General features: G+C 44.9%; 1 protein-coding gene across 2 annotated transcripts; it reads right to left on the bottom strand.

Moving 5' to 3' along the window:
* Positions 1 to 6396: 6396 nt before the first annotated feature.
* Positions 6397 to 15490, bottom strand: KLF6 (KLF transcription factor 6). 2 transcript variants are annotated; one of them, XM_079776579.1, is made up of 4 exons: positions 15151 to 15489; positions 11854 to 12430; positions 10058 to 10181; positions 6397 to 9376 (listed from the first exon to the last, which is right to left on the bottom strand). In XM_079776579.1, exons 1-4 carry the CDS (start codon positions 15250 to 15252, stop codon positions 9325 to 9327), a joined length of 855 nt encoding a protein of 284 aa, XP_079632705.1. In that variant the 5' UTR covers positions 15253 to 15489; the 3' UTR covers positions 6397 to 9324. The 2 variants fall into 2 exon arrangements, 1 of the variants encoding a protein (XP_079632705.1); XR_013813769.1 differs by lacking the exon at positions 6397 to 9376 and having other exon boundaries at positions 10056 to 10181; positions 11632 to 12430; positions 15151 to 15490.
* Between the last annotated feature and the right edge of the window lie 892 nt (positions 15491 to 16382).

The following is a 16382-nucleotide window of genomic DNA, read 5'->3' as shown; positions in this document are numbered from 1 at the left end:
AATAAAAGCACAAATATCTCACACTGTGTATCAAATAAGGCAAATAGCAAGCAAAAGACAGGAGCTCAAAGCAGGAGACCTTTGTGGCTGGTGAGGCCGGGGAGGCTGGCATGGCCAGGGAGGCTGGTGGGAAAAGTCAGAATATAAGCTAAGTCTTGAAGACAAGGGTCCAGACTCAGGTATTCTGCTTCTCTGGTAGCCTGCTAGACTCCTAGCAGGGTACCCATCACCTTGTTGACACTCACTCACTATTGAGTGAATGAACAAATGAATGAATAAATGACTTTTGCTCTCAGACCCCATGATTGGCTCACACGGAGTTCTGCCAGGGGCAAGTTGAGAAGGAGAATGTGAGCATGACCAGAAGACAGTGGAATACAGATGTACTTCTGCCACACTTCACACAGGTGCACCTGCTATAGGGTCAAGTTCAAGTAATAAGACGGCTACATGACCTATTATGCTAGTAGAAAGAGATAGGCTGGCTTGTATTCCTGCCTTGTGCTGACTGTGTCGGTTAATTGACTGCATCTCAGGTTTGTTCCCTGCAAAATGAGATGATAATGGCTGCTCTGCCCACCACAGGCTGTCTGAGGACCAAATGAGAGGCATCCTTATCAGCCCTTCATAGGCTTTATCACTCAGGATGATTGCCTGCCTCAGAATCCATGTGAGCCTGTATTTGTTGTAAGAAAATGGCCAGTGAGACCATTTTACAAAAAATCAAACAAAAAAATAAACACTAAAAGAACAGCAACACACACGCACACACACACCACCACCACCACCACCAAAAAACCTCTATAAATTGTGACATTTTATTTTCAATCAGGACAATGAAGGCATGGAATGCATGTTCATGGGAGCTATGCACATAAGACCAAGGGTGGTAGAAATAATAAACAAGCAAGCAAACATCAGTTAACTGAAGATTAAACAAAATAAAGATAATGAAATAAACCAACAAGAATATGTGAATTTAAGTGTAGGGAATTTAATTGCATAGAGTGTATATCAAATGGAAGTGGCACATAGGTCAATGCTTTGTGATGTGTGAGGTATTTCATACACATAATCCATTTAATCTGGAAGAATGTCACAAATTAAGTAAGTTTGTCATTCCTGGGGACCATGGTGAGACATCTGTCCAGTGGTACCTTTAGCTCAGTCCACCTAATTCAGGAGAACTGGACCAGTATCTGGATGTATGGCCACTGATGAAAATGTCAGTAACAATTGGGACTTCCAAGTTCTTTGTCATTTGTCAGAAACACTGTGAATTCAACTCTTTGAATCTGTTGGTCAATTCAGTTCTGCCACTGGTCAGTGTGTTCACGGCTTTTGACAGGAAATGTTTTACTCAAAGTCTTGCAGAACTTCCTTCCTGCAAGATTTCAGCAGCACAGCCAGTGTTGCGAGAGGAAACGACTTTATTGATCATAAAAATACAGCATAAAGTTTCAGCTTGCCCTTCACTCAATTTACTGGAAAATTATGTTGTGGAAAATAATGAGTGAATATTTCCTAACCCTATTTCTTTAATAATTTTTTTTTAAAAATTCAATGGGAAGACCAATAATTCTTTTCCTGTTCTTTGTGGAGAAATAAATATCCAGCACACAATTAAATAATGACCAACTACTGATCCCTACATACCTTATCTCTAATCTTACAACAATCCCAAAAGGATTCTCATTGTCCCATCTTGGGTATGAGAAAAACAACGTTCAAAGGATTGGAATTAGTGAATCTTCTGCTCTTAACCCTTTGCACTCGCTTGCTTTTTTCTCGATTCCTGCTACCGATGCTAACCGTGTCGAGTCACACTCGACATCTGAGTGCAAAAGGTTAAGTTCCATGTGGGAAGGCTCCTCTGGACATAATAGTTAAATTCCCTGTCGTGGCAAATGTAACTCTTAGAATTCCCCTTTAACAAGCAGTAACTCTGAGATTGTGTTACCATTAAACATTTCCAAGGGAACTCACAGCTTAAAGAAAGGGCTGCAGGATGCTTGGGCAACAATGTCCTCTTGTTCTTGTACAGTTGTCTGGCCCCCAGGAGCCACCCCAGCTGGTCACTAGAATACGGGCATTTTTAAAAGGAACATTCAGGGTTACCTAACTGCAGGAAGCGCAGTGGTGGTCATGATTGATCCATGGAGAACCAGAAGCTGTTGGTACTCCTTCCTCTCTTAAACTTCAGGAACATTTCTCGTCAGAAGGGCACTGGAACCCATAGTTCCCATTGTTGCATCCTGTTGACATACTCAAAATTTGAGTGTGTGGCTATTCCACTCAGCAAAGCTCCAGTAACCCTTTCTGCTGCACCTCTGCCCAGACCATTTAGGACTGAGGGATGCTGCTGGGGACAAACTCAGAAATGCTGGACTTTCAGAGGCCTCTTGCCCCATGAGTCCTCTCTGCTCTTACCTGGCCTCCATCTACCGACAGAGTATAAGGACAGATAAATATTTAAAACTGAAACATCATTGTCTGGCCAGCGTGGCTCAGTGGTTCAGTGCCGGCCTATGAACCAGGAGGTCACGTCCCCGGTCAGTGCACATGCCCGGGTTTCGGCTTGATCCCCAGTGTAGGGTGTGCAGGAGGCAGCCATCCATGATTCTCTCTCATCATTGATGTTTCTCTCTCTCTCTCCCTTTCCTCTCTTCTCTGAAATCAATAAAATATACATTAAAAAAAATAAAATCTGTAGCAAACACTAATTTTTTTCAAAAAAATTACTTTAAATAATTTATATATCTCAGTTTTGCCCAAAGGCAATTTTATCTTGAAGAGTTAATTTTTTACAGTTTAAATATACATAGGTCTCATGGTGAGCAGCAGGCTTGCTCTGACTTTTGAGCTTGTGAATAAATGACCTATTTTGGGGAGGATGGTATATCATAGGAGTGAAGATGGGGGTGAAAGTGGAGACGTTTTTACATTCATTCCCCTGTGAAAGGCGCAGTAGGGCACACTCCCATTACTTCCATCTTACGTGTCCCATGTGCTTTCATCTCCTCACCAACACGAGGAGAAAAATGACACCGGGCAGTGTCGCCTGCTTTTACACTGAGCTAATTGATAATGCCAGCGCATGTCATTACCTACCTTGCACATCTGCAGGAAAGTCTTGCACAACTCAAATGAAATGTGGTAATGTGAAACTTAAGCAATGGAGGGGGACAGAGCTACGCTTAGCCGGTAAATGCAAGTCATAGATAAATGTGCTTGGGCACCTAGCAAATACAACCTTCAGAAAAAGCTGATATGTGGCGTGGTACACAGTAATCTATTATCTAAGCAGCTAAACCTTTTAAATAGTTACTAATTGTTTGTTCATGGCAGCTTTGAATTGGGGGCTCTTCATTTAAGGAACAATCCTAGATCATGTGGTGTGGTTTTTTGTTTTGTTTTGTTTTTGGCATGGGTTATGTACAGGGAAGTCAGTACAAAGCTATTTGGAGAGGGACTCGGTGACTATGGGCATGTTAGTTATATCTGTCTGTTATTGAAAATTCTTCGGTAACTGCTCAGCCCAGTGTGGTTCCTATCAGGACATGTGGTACCCAGATTCCTTCTCCTCTTTGTCTCTTTCCATTCACAGTTGTTTAGAGAATTCTCATTAAAATTACTTAGAGGGAAAGAGAACATGTTATAAAATAAATCTAGTTAAATACACTTTGTTGTATTGCCTCATTTGGGTGATGCATGACCCTAATTTTCCTCTCTTTGTGTCTTAACTACGTACATTAGGTGATGCTTGCCAATTAATGCAGGATGTCACATTCCCAATTGTGTTCTCTATCTTCTTAAACATTAAAAATAAATACATGCCATCTGTCTCATATCTTGAAAGCAATTCAAAATGGTTACTTTGTTTGCTCAGAATTACAGCACAGTTTATAGCTTTAGTGCTTCTGAATTGTAAGAAAGTTGTCTCCATTTCATAAATGTAACTTCATTTGAAGGTGAATTCGACAGGCTCTTGTGGGAGCCTGGGTGAGACAGAAAGCAGTGTTCAGTGGTGATGAAAACCTTGGTCTTTTGCCATTTGAGAGCCCTGGATTGGATGCTTGCCTGCAGCTAAGTGATCTAGGGAAAGCAGCTTCACTTTCTGAAGCTTCAATATTCCTCATATGTGAAATGGGAATGGTACCTACCGTGTGGCATTCTATAGACACACACACACACACACACACACACATACACACACACACACATACACACACACACACACACACACACACACACACACAGATATGACATATGACATATTGCCTTACCCAGTTCCTGGTTAAGGCACAAGAAGTAGTAGATATCATCATCTTCATTATCACCCAATTTGGGGAGAGGAAGAATGTAGTTGGGGAAGGAGGGTTGTTAAAAAATAGTTCATGGTGCCATAAGGTTAGGACCTAAGAAAGGAGTTACATATGAAAGCTATGTTCTTTCTCCACAGCAACCACAATACAAAGGTAAACAACTTTACTCTAGTCACCTCCCCCACTGTTTGCGCACACAGGTGTGTGGACTAAGATTTGGGGGGGGTGGTGGGCGGAATATGACAGACTTGGATCTGCAATGGCTACAATGGCACTTTTAAAAGAGGTCTTTTGTTTGTTTGTTTATTTTTGAAATAAAATGATGGCATGCTATAAAGCACCAAATGCCTGAATAACTTAACTATAATTAAAGGGGCAAAGGGCAATTTGAGAACTTTCTGTTTCCGTTCTAAGTCAGAGCAATTCTCTCAACAATCCCTTCTACTGTAGCACATGAGAAAGCTTTCTAGATCTGAGCTGAGTACCCGTAGATGGTGAACCTATAATTTCAAGTCCACCCTATTCTCACAGACCACAGAATTGTAGTGCTATATAAAGTGCTAGATGCATGTGACCTCGCTCAAAATATTTCAGCAATAAGAAAGCGGAGGTCCATTGCAGCTCAGCAAATTGTCCAAGAGCACACAGCAACTAGTTAGAACGAACGGGAACATTTCCTGTCTTTGAGCTAGGTTTCAAAAAATTTGTTAAGCAGACTGAAATTTTTTATACTTCTATAAATATGCTGGATTTACAGCTGATTCCTTGCACAACAGTTCTCCTAACAGCCTTATTTGAACATAACTGAGCTGTTCGGCATAGTCTGCACATGACTAAGTGGTCAAGTCTTACCAGTAGCCGAGAATGCATTATCAAGCCTTTATTTAGCCATACAGTCAGGGCAATCCAACTATTAGTCATCCTGACATGTGTTTCAGAACACAACACACCCATGAGTCCCGGCCAAATTTTCATCAGCTTCCTCCACCCTCCCACGCCACAACTCCTCCCGAATTGCTGATATTTTTACTGCAGTTCTAGAAAGCCACTTAACATTGGGGATTCATTTGAAAATTCCCCTCCCCAATTATACAATTAAAATCAACTAGTGTAAAGTCTGCACATCTAGCAAAACGAAGATCTGCTATGAAGAGAAGTCATGAGCACTTACAGCAACCAAAATGTGAGAACTTCCTCAAAGTAAGAACATTAAGAAGCTTTCCCATGGAGATTTCCACCATCCTATAGCCCCTTCTGGAAAGCACACGTTGCTTTTACCTATCACTACTGATTAGCTTACTATGGCCTGAAAATGGACTTGCAGATAAACTGATGCTACTAACACGCAGTAAAACTGGGACCAAGATCTAAGGCTACTTACATGAAACCCTTATAAAAATCCAAAAGTGGACTATTTATTTTCAAACTCTACATTGAGTGTATCCCATTCGCCTTTAAAGAAAAAGGTACAAAATTATCTGGTGATCATGTAAACAACCTCTTACTTTATACCCCGCCTTACTGGCCTACCAGAGAAGGCAGGGGGTATGGAAGGGTGGGTCATAGAAAGCCAGGACAGCTTTGGGGCCTGCTGTCCCTCCTCTGTCATTTTTGCCTTCCTCTGTGACAACTCCGCCAGGTGTGCGGGCCAGGTCAGAGAAGGCTGGCCCTGATCTAACTGCTTAACTGGAATAGAGCTGCTGGAGCACAAGAAAGGGAAAGGGAGCATTCAAGTTTGTCATTGTGCAGATGCCTCTGTAGTGTCTTCCCCAGGCTTTAGTGACAGGAAGATAAAACGCAGGAGCAAATGTTTTCCTACCGTGCCCCAAAGCCTCAGCCTGGAGGTTGCTTTAAGGGAATTCAGTGCATTTCAGGGGAGCAACATGAGGCTGTTCTTTGCACATTAGCTCCCAGGTCAGGCTGTGAAGCTGGAAGGAAGGGACTAGGCTGGCAAGAGGCTTTCAGAGTTGCACAAGGGACATTTCCCAAGGTTGACTAATAGAGCAGGAATTTGTTTCATCGCCCCCCCCCTCCCCGCCCCGCCCCAAGGAAAAACCAAGCAGAGTCGAGATCCTGATAAGAATTCTTTTATGTTATTCCAATAAAAAATACATTCATACAGAAATATAACAATCTTGCAAAAAACAATTTCAAATAAAATCTTGTAAAACAAAATTTTACAAAAATCTTACAAAGATTCTTTAGATAACAGGGTGCTTCAAAAAAAAAGAAATTTCACTAATAGAAATTTTTTTTTAATGTCAAGCAAAAAGTTTCTGCTTGATTGAGGCTCAGTTATCACCTGAACAGAATATAATTCTTTATGTACTTGCTTATTATGAAAATTACAGGCATTGATATACACGGCACCCAGCCCCACCCAATCAAACAACTCCATGGTGTTTCATAAGTGAGACAAGCCAGTGCAAGTTGTGTGGTTTGTTTTTTTTTTTTCCTTTTTGTCTTTTGTTTACCTTCTTACTTAATGGAATTGTTATGGCTAGGCGCACAGCAGGGCCAAAAAAGGAGTTTTCCAAAATCCAGCAAATCAAGTGCCTGGATTTTGAATTGCCAAAAGTGCATTTCCCCCTTAGCAAAATGAAATGAGTTCTTTAGGTAAGTGTATTCATCAGCCCAGATAAAAAAACCAGTTATTCGAGCTTTCATCATTGCTCATTTCCAGGAAGATCAAACAAAATACCAGCCCAGCCAGACTCACATGTGTATATATATGTATATATATATAAAAAAAAAGATCCACACCCACAAGCCAGCAGCTGGATGAAATATCAGCTGTCCACACTGTGGTGTGCCATTCAGGGAAATTATTCATTGGAAAAATGGGAAGAATTTATGTGCTAAAAAAAAAAAAAATTTCATCTGCATAAAAAGTGTTCTAAAAAAAATCCCTGTAATTAGCTGACTCTTAGATCTTCTAATAAGGCTGAAATTAAAAATCAAAACCATCGTGTGTCTGAGACCAACTTGTGGGCTAGTATTCCGTTCATGCCAATTTTGAGTGGCCAACAGTACCCTGTTCCAGACCTGCCAGTAAGATGAGCAAAGTCAGCAGTCTGGAACAGAGACCTTGCCAAGAGTCTGTAGCAAATCATTAAATTAAAGATAAAGCCTTTATAAAAGTTATAGTTTTCATTTTTACCTCCTTTATGGCCATTTTGAAGTATTTCTTCACAGGCTGTGAAATTTTCTAGCTAAACATCTAATTTCTCCTTAAAAAAATATTTATATATTATATATATATGTATATATATATATACACACACACAAACATATACATACTATACACACAAATATACATACACAAGAATTCTGCCCACTTTTAAAAAATTAATATACTTTCTGTATTACCAACAAATAGCTAGATAGGTATGTGAAACTTGTGCCTTTTAAGCAAATACATTAACATTGTTTTTTTATACTTCTGTATCTTTAATATGCGTGAAAACATTACATATTAAATACAGCCGGTGTGTGATCTATACAATTGTTGTGCAAAGTCTATATGAAAAGTCTCGTGGTGGCAGAAATGGTCAGGTTTTTCAATTATCATGTGTTTTCCATTTTAACACTGATGGTCAAGTTATGTAAAATATTGAGTAAATACTGACTTGTTTGGGGGGTTTTCATCTCTCTATTTGTCTTTGTGAAGGAGGACTTTAAAGAGATTTTTTTCTGTATTTTACATTGATACAGTACAATGCCAGGTGAAAAAAGAGCCTTAATAAAGCATGCATCACCCATACCCCTGTATGAGACCCCCACATAAGGGGCCACTTGCATAAGGCACCATTATTAAGATCTACAGTGCATTAACAGCTAGAAAACCAGAAATTAGTCCTCAAGGCATAAATAAGAGAAACATAGCTGCATGAGAAAAACACTTTCTAAGCTTTAGTGGTTTTATCCACCCAACTGAGAAAATTTTAGGTTCTTAGTCTAATGTACCACTAGACCAGGAGTTCCCAGCCCTCGCATTCTTGACACCCAGCGGGTGTCCAATGTCTTGAAGGGCATCACTAAATTTCCAAAAAGGTCATCAAATTCAGAATCATTTAAAAAACAATCCTATGTTGCACACCACCTTTCTGGAAGGGGAGTGTTACAAAATCGAAGGGGAGAGAAATTGTGTATTGCCAGGCCCAAATGGCTAGGGATCACTGATTTCAACAAATTGTATCTTAGCTGCTCGGTAACTGGAATCAAAATTGTAGTTCTGATTTAAAAATGGAAAAGCAGAAAATTCCCTAGACCATGCATTACTTTTGTCTTATAAGGAAAGGTTACCATTGTGTTATATTTGTAAATACACAGCTTATACAAAGGGTAACAAATGAGCTGTTGTAGCCAGTAGAACAAGCTACTTGACACATTGCACGTTTTGTAGCTGCACCAGACGCCAATGTTCCTCTCACACAGGAGGGCTCCCCCTCCCACATACACTCGCCACACAGGGTTCTGACCACTCACACTCCGCCCTCCATGTTTTCCCTTCTTTTTTTTTTTTCTTTTTCCTAAGGCGCAGACACCCCCCCACCCCCCAAAGAAATGATTGGTGGTCATCTCATCTCATGGTTTACCTGTCACACACAAAACATTCAAACGATATTTTCTCTGTCTCTTGCAGTCTTGCTACTGCACAGGAAAGACTCTGCCTCATCACACAGTCCTAAGAGATCCTCCACATACAGTCAACCCAACCATTAACATTCTCAGTGCACATGCTCACGGCAAAGGCTTAGGGACCACTCAGAAGATAGGTACAGTGGCGAGTCCAGGCCACCCAAACACCACACACCACAGGCGCTCTGCCGCTTCTGACATGACTTCTTTCGCCTTCGAAAGACCTTCCAAGGAGAGGTCCTGGAGGCAACTGGGTGGGGTGCAAAATGGCATGCTTTGGCTGGAACACGCACCCTCCTTCCATGGCCGTCTCTCAGCCTGGAAGCCGTTTTAGCCGCAGGATTCACACTCTGCTCCCTCAGAGGTGCCTCTTCATGTGCAGGGCCAGGTGGTCAGACCTGGAGAAACACCTGCAGAACCAATCAGCGTCAGAGAGGTTAGATCTCTAGCCCTCGCTGGATTACAGATCTCCCACCCTGCACACCCCCACCCAGCCCTTCTCAAAGGGAAGCTGGCAATCCACTGAATCATCACAATTTATTTTCAGGGTTAGGAAATTCCAACTGCTAGAAATATAAATTAAGGTCTCCATTCAGCTAGCTCCGTGGTCGGCAAACTGCGGCTCGCGAGCCACATGCGGCTCTTTGTCCCTTTGAGTGTGGCTCTTCCACAAAATACCACGGCCTGGCCGAGTCTATTTTGAAGAAGTGGCGTTAGAAGAAGTTTAAGTTTAAAAAATTTGGCTCTCAAGAGAAATTTCAATCGTTGTACTGTTGATATTTGGCTCTGCTGACTAATGAGTTTGCCGACCACGGAGCTAGCTCTTTGAAGCACATTACTGCCCAGTCTTGAAATTCAAAAACTACTGAAGGCCTACTTCAGTAGAAATGAAATCACTGTGGTTTTACACACACAGGACACAGAGCATCCTAACTTGGACAATAGGCAAATGAGAGATTTGTCCTAGGCTAAAGCAGGACAATACAGGACAGGAAAACATTTGCCTTCCTCCAGGCAAGGGGCCCAGGTTTACTGTATGCCTACGCTATTAGGGGGATGGCATTCCCGAACCCAGCGCTTCAAGCACATACCTGTCACAGTGAGAACATTTAAAAGGCTTGGCACCCGTGTGCTTTCTGAAGTGTCTGGTTAACTCATCGCTTCTTGCAAAACGCCACTCACAACCTTCCCATGAGCATCTGTAAGGCTTTTCTCCTGGGAAGAGAGCACAAGACAAGCATGCCATGACTTCACTGTCCAGTGAGGGAAGGGGCCCTGCTACAAACACCACATGGTGAAAGTCAACTCATTAGCAAGCGCCAGGCCTGGTGGCCTCGGGAATTCCTCGCACACCTCAATTAGGAACAGCAGCTGGCGCTCACAAGGTAACACCCAGGAGCTCTTTCCTGACCGAGCCTCAGGCCTCCACGGGCTGTGGAAGCGACCCAGAGCCCACATGACCGTAGTCAGTTAATATGTAAGAAAGACGATTACTCAGACTGAAGAAATACTTTGGAGGTGATGTGTCAGCCCACTGGACCCACAGCCTCTGAGGGCAGGGTTTTATTGCTTTCTCCATGGAAACGGTTTCTCCCAAGTACTTATTTTGCTCCTTACTCACTTCCCTGTGGAATGAGCTTTGTTGTTTCCTCCGAGAAACTACATTTCTCCAGAACTGAAGTCATGAGTTTCTGGGAAACCCCATCCAGGGCCATCAGAGAACTTTCTAAATGGCAATGAAATAACCAAGTCCACTTTGTTCCTTGGTCAGATTATAAATATGAATTCACTAAAAAGTGCTACCTGAGGACAGTAAACATTTGGCCAAAACCAGTCCCAGAGAATGCTATTGGGACAAATGGCAACTGGGTCCTAATCCCCCTCGGCCATGACCATTTTGGGAACCCTGGCCGAGGGCTCAGCCATTTCCTCTCATTACCGATAGGATGAGAGCTTGAGTGGCTTGATCTCTAAGGTCCCTTCCAGCTCGAACATTTCTGTGACTCATCACCAGTTACCCTAGAGACTATAATAGTAATTTTAAATGGAACTTTCATCTAGGTTGCTGTATTTCTTTTTTTGTTGTTATTGTTAATCTTCACCTGAGGATATTTTTTCCATTGATTTTTAGAGAGTGGGAGAGAGGGGGAAGAAAGACCAAGAGAAACATTGATGTGAAAGAGACACATCGATTGGTTGCCTCCCACACGTGCCCCGTCCAGGGCCAGGAATAGAGCCTATAACTGAGGTATATGCCCTTGCCTGGAATTGAACCCAGGACCCTTCAGTTCTCGGGCCAATGCTCTATTCACTGAGCCAAACCAGCTAGGGCTAGGTTGTAGTATTTCATTACATATTTTTTTTTTATTTGTGGTTTTTAAAATTGGTATCAGAAAACAAAAGCTGCATGATCCACAGAGAAATTCCCAGTAAGCACCCACTGATCAAAACTGCTACGCAGAGCTTATGGTCAAGTTCAATCCCCACACTGTCAACACGAGCATGCTCCATGCTGTCCAGCCACCCTCTCTCCTGATCTTTGAGTTTCATTAAAAAAAAAAAAAAAAATCAGAGGCAACTCCATGTTACACTATCACAATGGGTCCTGATAACCGGGAGGATTGGAGTGGGTGGGGGTTGGGTGGAGATGGAGAAGGTGATTTACCTCTTGTCTGTTTACTCTGAAAGTGTCAACCATTCATCGGCACATGTCCAGTCTTTCACCTCCTACTCTGTCTTTCCCAGAGACCCAACTCCTTAGGGAAAGAGTGAGGTGAGGATGTGTCTGCTCTGACAGCCTTCTGCGGAGCCCGGCCCCCTCCCAGGGCTGGTGCAATTCAGTGGCGCCCACCAGCGGCCCACCTCCCGGGTCGCAGGAGGGACTGACCTGTGTGAGTGCGCTGATGTGCTTTCAAGTGGGAGCTTTTGGTGTAAACTTTTCTGCAGCCATTAAAGTGGCATCGATGCACCCTCCTCCGGCCGTCTGGGGAGGCATCCCCGCTGCTGCCCTTGTCACCGGGCTTCCCTGAAGTCCCACTGCGTATCTTCCCTGGAGGGTGCGGCTCACCGGGTGCACAGCCCCACAGGTGAGAAGGGTCTCTGCTCAGTTCTGGGGAAGAAGGGGGTGTGGAGGTGACTGAGGAGCTCAGGTTCCCAGAGTTGACCAGCACTTCGCCAATGGGGTCAGAGGTAAACTTGGAAGTGGGTGAGAGTTCCTCGGAACTGTCCGATGACTCGCTGCTCACATCCGAGTTCAAGCTGTTGGTCTCCAGGTTGTAGCCAAAGCTGGGGCTGCTGAGAGCATCCTCTGGGGGACTGGAGGAAACCTTCACTTCTGGGTCTTCCTTTTTCTCCCGAGCCAGAATAATTTTGGTCCACAGATCTTCCTGGCTGTCGAATTTGATTTCAGAGGCTGACACATAGCAGGGCTCACTCTGGAGATAGCGTTCCAACTCCAGGCAGGTCTGTGGGAAAGGAACCACAAGAAGCCACGTGATTATGACAACTGAAAATGGAACCAAAAGCCTATTTCCAAAATACATGCAGGGATGAAGGGCAAACAGACTGTGGCCATGTCACTATAAGAATCGTGTCTTTAGGAGGGCAAGAGGAAAGCTGTTTCTAGGAATGGGGATGGATTCAGAAGAAATACCATGTCGGACCGAAGGCCACGGTGACTGAAGGTCACTAAGCCAGTTTTTGTTATAGTTACCAGTGTTGACATTTCTAATGAGTTTCTGTAAACCACACAAAGAAAACCAGCCTCAGACACACACCCCCGACAGGTTTAGCCAGATTATCTGACAGTCTCGAGAGCCATGTGCAATTAAGAGAAACCCAGCCAACCTCCTTTCTCAAGCACAAGATAGAAAGGCTGCACCGAGCACAATGCAATGTGCTCTGACATTGCATGTGTCTCCCTTTGCACACACAGCTGACAGCACAGGGCCACACTCAGTGAGCAGACGCAGCAAGCCGATGGTCTATATTCAAGGACATCAATGGAGCTGCACAGAAACCACCCATTTCCTGCTTAGCCCAGACCCAGTAGGCTTTCAAAGAATGCCATTCCCAAGTGCAGGGCCCTGGGTACACACAACTTTAATGACTTCCACAGTGGTCAGAGAAAAACAAGAGCTTCTACAAGAGAGTGGAGAAATCATTCCAGAATGGCCATCTGCTATTGTAAAGGATGCAGGAGGGGAAATTCCTCCCGGCCCTGCTGGGAGTGCCACAATGGACAAGAACTTTATCTACTGGCCAAGAGTACAACTGTATGAGTCATCACTCTATTTCTTTCACGCAATGCCAGAGGAGACTTCCTTTTGAAATTCTGACCAGCAGCCAAAAAAGAACCCGGTTCAGATATGCATGCAGTGTGTCATGGACAGAGTGCCCCCTCCCCAGACCCACAACCAACCTTTCAAGAAGCTACAACTGCCGAGAGACCAGCATCCCCTCTCCCCACCATCTCAAACTTTCTAGCCACTGGAAAAGAAAAATGGTAGGAAACATTTTAGGATTAAGTTATATCTGCCCTTCTCTTCACTAGGATTGATTGCCTGGATGGCCATATAAGGTTGTCAATACGACAGCAATTCTACAGATTTAAATTTCTACATCGACTTTGCCCTTTTTAACAAATCATGGTCAGGACTAGCTAAGCTATCTAAAGGGCTCACTCATGCTTGCTTTCTTAGCAACGTGCCTGCTATCATAATATAGCACAAACCCTTCCCCCTCCCCACAGAATCCTCAAGGAGCAAGCATGAGCAAGCAAAGGGGGAAAAACAACCATTGTTTTCTCTTTACCCCTAAAATTGTATGTCTAGGTTACAACGACAGGCCAGAGTGTTCTGAGGAGAGATGGCTAGATATTTTATGGATGTTCCAAAGAAAAACAAAAGCACATTTATTGAGATCTTATTAAATTTTGTCATCTGGCTAATTTAAAATCTCCATTACGCTGATGAGCACTGGGGACCAGAGCGAAGCTCTCAGATAGTTTAAAAGCCTCTGAAGGCGAAAGAGAGCTCAGCCTGGCTTGGGGCCCAAATCCCAAATGCCCGAAGGAAACTACTTAGATCAATTTCAATCACGTCCTAGGGAGCAGCTTCTTAAGGCGGAAAAGGGGGCAGGGGAGAGGAAGGCAGGACAGGACTGAGAACAATTAAGCAGGCATTAGAGGGTTGCCACACTGCATTTCATCCCTCTTAAAGCTTTCTAGGCTTTGAAATCCACAGAATATATTTGTACTTTGTGACAAAAGCCAACATTATAGCAGGGCAGAGAGACAGCCCCTTCTATCTTTTAAAAAACAATGTGACAAGTGTCAGAATCTCTCTCCCTTCAGGCAATACTAACAAATTAGAAAGGGGAAAAATTAAGTTTCAGATTTGTCCAATGCCAAAAATTCTAGTTTCACTAGAAAAAAAAAAAAATGCCGGAAACTGAGGCTCTTCTTCCCAAACTCAGACTAGAAGGGCTCATTGTCATATGACTGATAAGTCACTGATTGTGCAAACGTTCTTTCTTTCCTTTTTTTTTTTTTTTTTAACAAAAGAAGCAGGTAAGAAAAACAAGTCAGATGGAGGTAAATGTTAAGGATGCCAAAGAAGCAATGGCCTGGTAGAGAAAAAGAGCTGGTGGGTGTTTTGCTAGTGAAATTTCTAATTTAAAAAAAATAAACACGAAACTGTCTAAGTACAAAGACCAAAAAGGAAAACAAAAACAAATATCTTTGACAAAAATACCCTTGGCTTCCACGCAAGTTCAAATGACAAGTTCCAGCTGTGGAGTCTGGAGCTGGTACAAGCACCAAACTTCTGCCAAGGGCTCCTGTCGTGAGATCAGGCGGTGGAGCTGGGTCTGCCCTCCGGTTCAGAAGCCCCCAAAAATGGGCTAAAACACTGGGAGCAAGGAAGCGCTGCTGCGCTCCTCGCAAATGACAACTCCGCTCCAAGCTGGAAATAGCTCTTTTAAAGTGCCTCCCGCACCGGAGACAGCAGGAGTATGTGTTAAAAAATAATTATTTTAATTTTTAAAAAAATTTTACCCAAACCAGAAAAAAAGAAAAAAAGAAAAGAAAAAAAAGCAGTGCACCTCCAACCACACACCGTCCTGTCCGTGCGTGCATGCACCCTCCGTGGCGCACCGGGGTACCTGGCACACAATTCCTATTTACCTGTTGCCAATATTCCTCCAGGGAGGGCAGCGCCGAGAAGTACCCGGTCTCATGCACAATCTGGAGTTCCTGGAAGATGCTGCACATTGGGAGTACATCCATGTCGGTTTGGAAAAGACAGTCCCCGCTGTTGTACCAACACGGAGGTGTGCGGTCTGGAATCGGGAGCGCAGCGGCCGTGCCTGCAGCGCAGGGAAAGTTTCATGCAAACTCAGTGCACAACAGTGAGGCGCCGCGGGTTCAGATCCTGCCGGAGTCCAGAGACGCGCTCGCGAGCCCACACAATATTTGCAAACACCGGACTGACTGCAAACGTAACCCCTGCAAAACTTCCCTATTCAAACCTCCGCTGCCAGCTCCCCCCTCCTCCTCGCCTAGCTCCCCCCACTCCCTCCCCCCCACGTGACTTCTCCGTCCCGCCCCGCGCACCGCCCAATCACGCCGCGCCCGTCCCGGGGGCTGCGCGCCGATGATGTCAGCTGGGGCCAATGGCGGGCGCCAGTTCAGCGCGGCCCCGCCTGGCGTGACCGAGCCTCTCTCTCACGGCCCTCGCTATTGGCCAAATTCGAACTTCGAGCACGTCTGATTGGAAGGTGGCCTCGCAGGCTATTTTTAGCAGGGTATTTAAGGCGCCGGCAGCCGCTCGCCGGAGGAGTCGGCGCTGGGAGGTGCGCTGCCGTGCGGCTCAATGCGCCCGCGGCCGGGCCGAGGGAGCGGGTCCCCTCGTTGTCCCCATCCAGTCCCTGCTACCGGCCGGCTAACGGTCACCCAGGTCCTCGTCCCTCAGGGCTGGTCCGGGTCAGCCGGGCCGGTCACTCGGGCACCGTCCCTGTTCCGTCACCCGGTTCCTGTCCCCTGCCTGACGCCGAGCAGCTCGGGGTGCCACGGCCGGACTGAGGGGAGCCGGAGGGTCCCCGTCACCGGCTCCTCACTGTCCTCTTCCCTGTCTCCCCTGTCCGCCCTGTTCCAACTTTGGGGCAGCTCTGCCTTCCTCCGACCCCGCTCGGCGGCTCCATCTTCTCCGTCCTGCCCTCTGTCCCTTCTCCTCCCAATTCGGGGTGCCCTGCCCCCTGTCTCCCCTCCGCCCCCTCTGCCCCCCGCCATCCTTCTCTGTGCACTTTAGTCTTTTCCTGTCTCTAGGAAGGGAGGGTGGAGAAGGGAACAGCCGCTGTGCTGGGTGGTGAGCGGGGTGGGATGGGGGGGCGGGCGTGGACCTTGGGGATACCTGGTGT

The sequence above is a fragment of the Cnephaeus nilssonii genome, assembly GCF_951640355.1.
Source record: "Cnephaeus nilssonii genome assembly, chromosome: 1".
Taxonomy (NCBI): domain Eukaryota; kingdom Metazoa; phylum Chordata; class Mammalia; order Chiroptera; family Vespertilionidae; genus Cnephaeus; species Cnephaeus nilssonii.
Note: the sequence above shows the minus strand (reverse complement) of the source record. Positions and strands in the feature narration are given on the sequence as shown.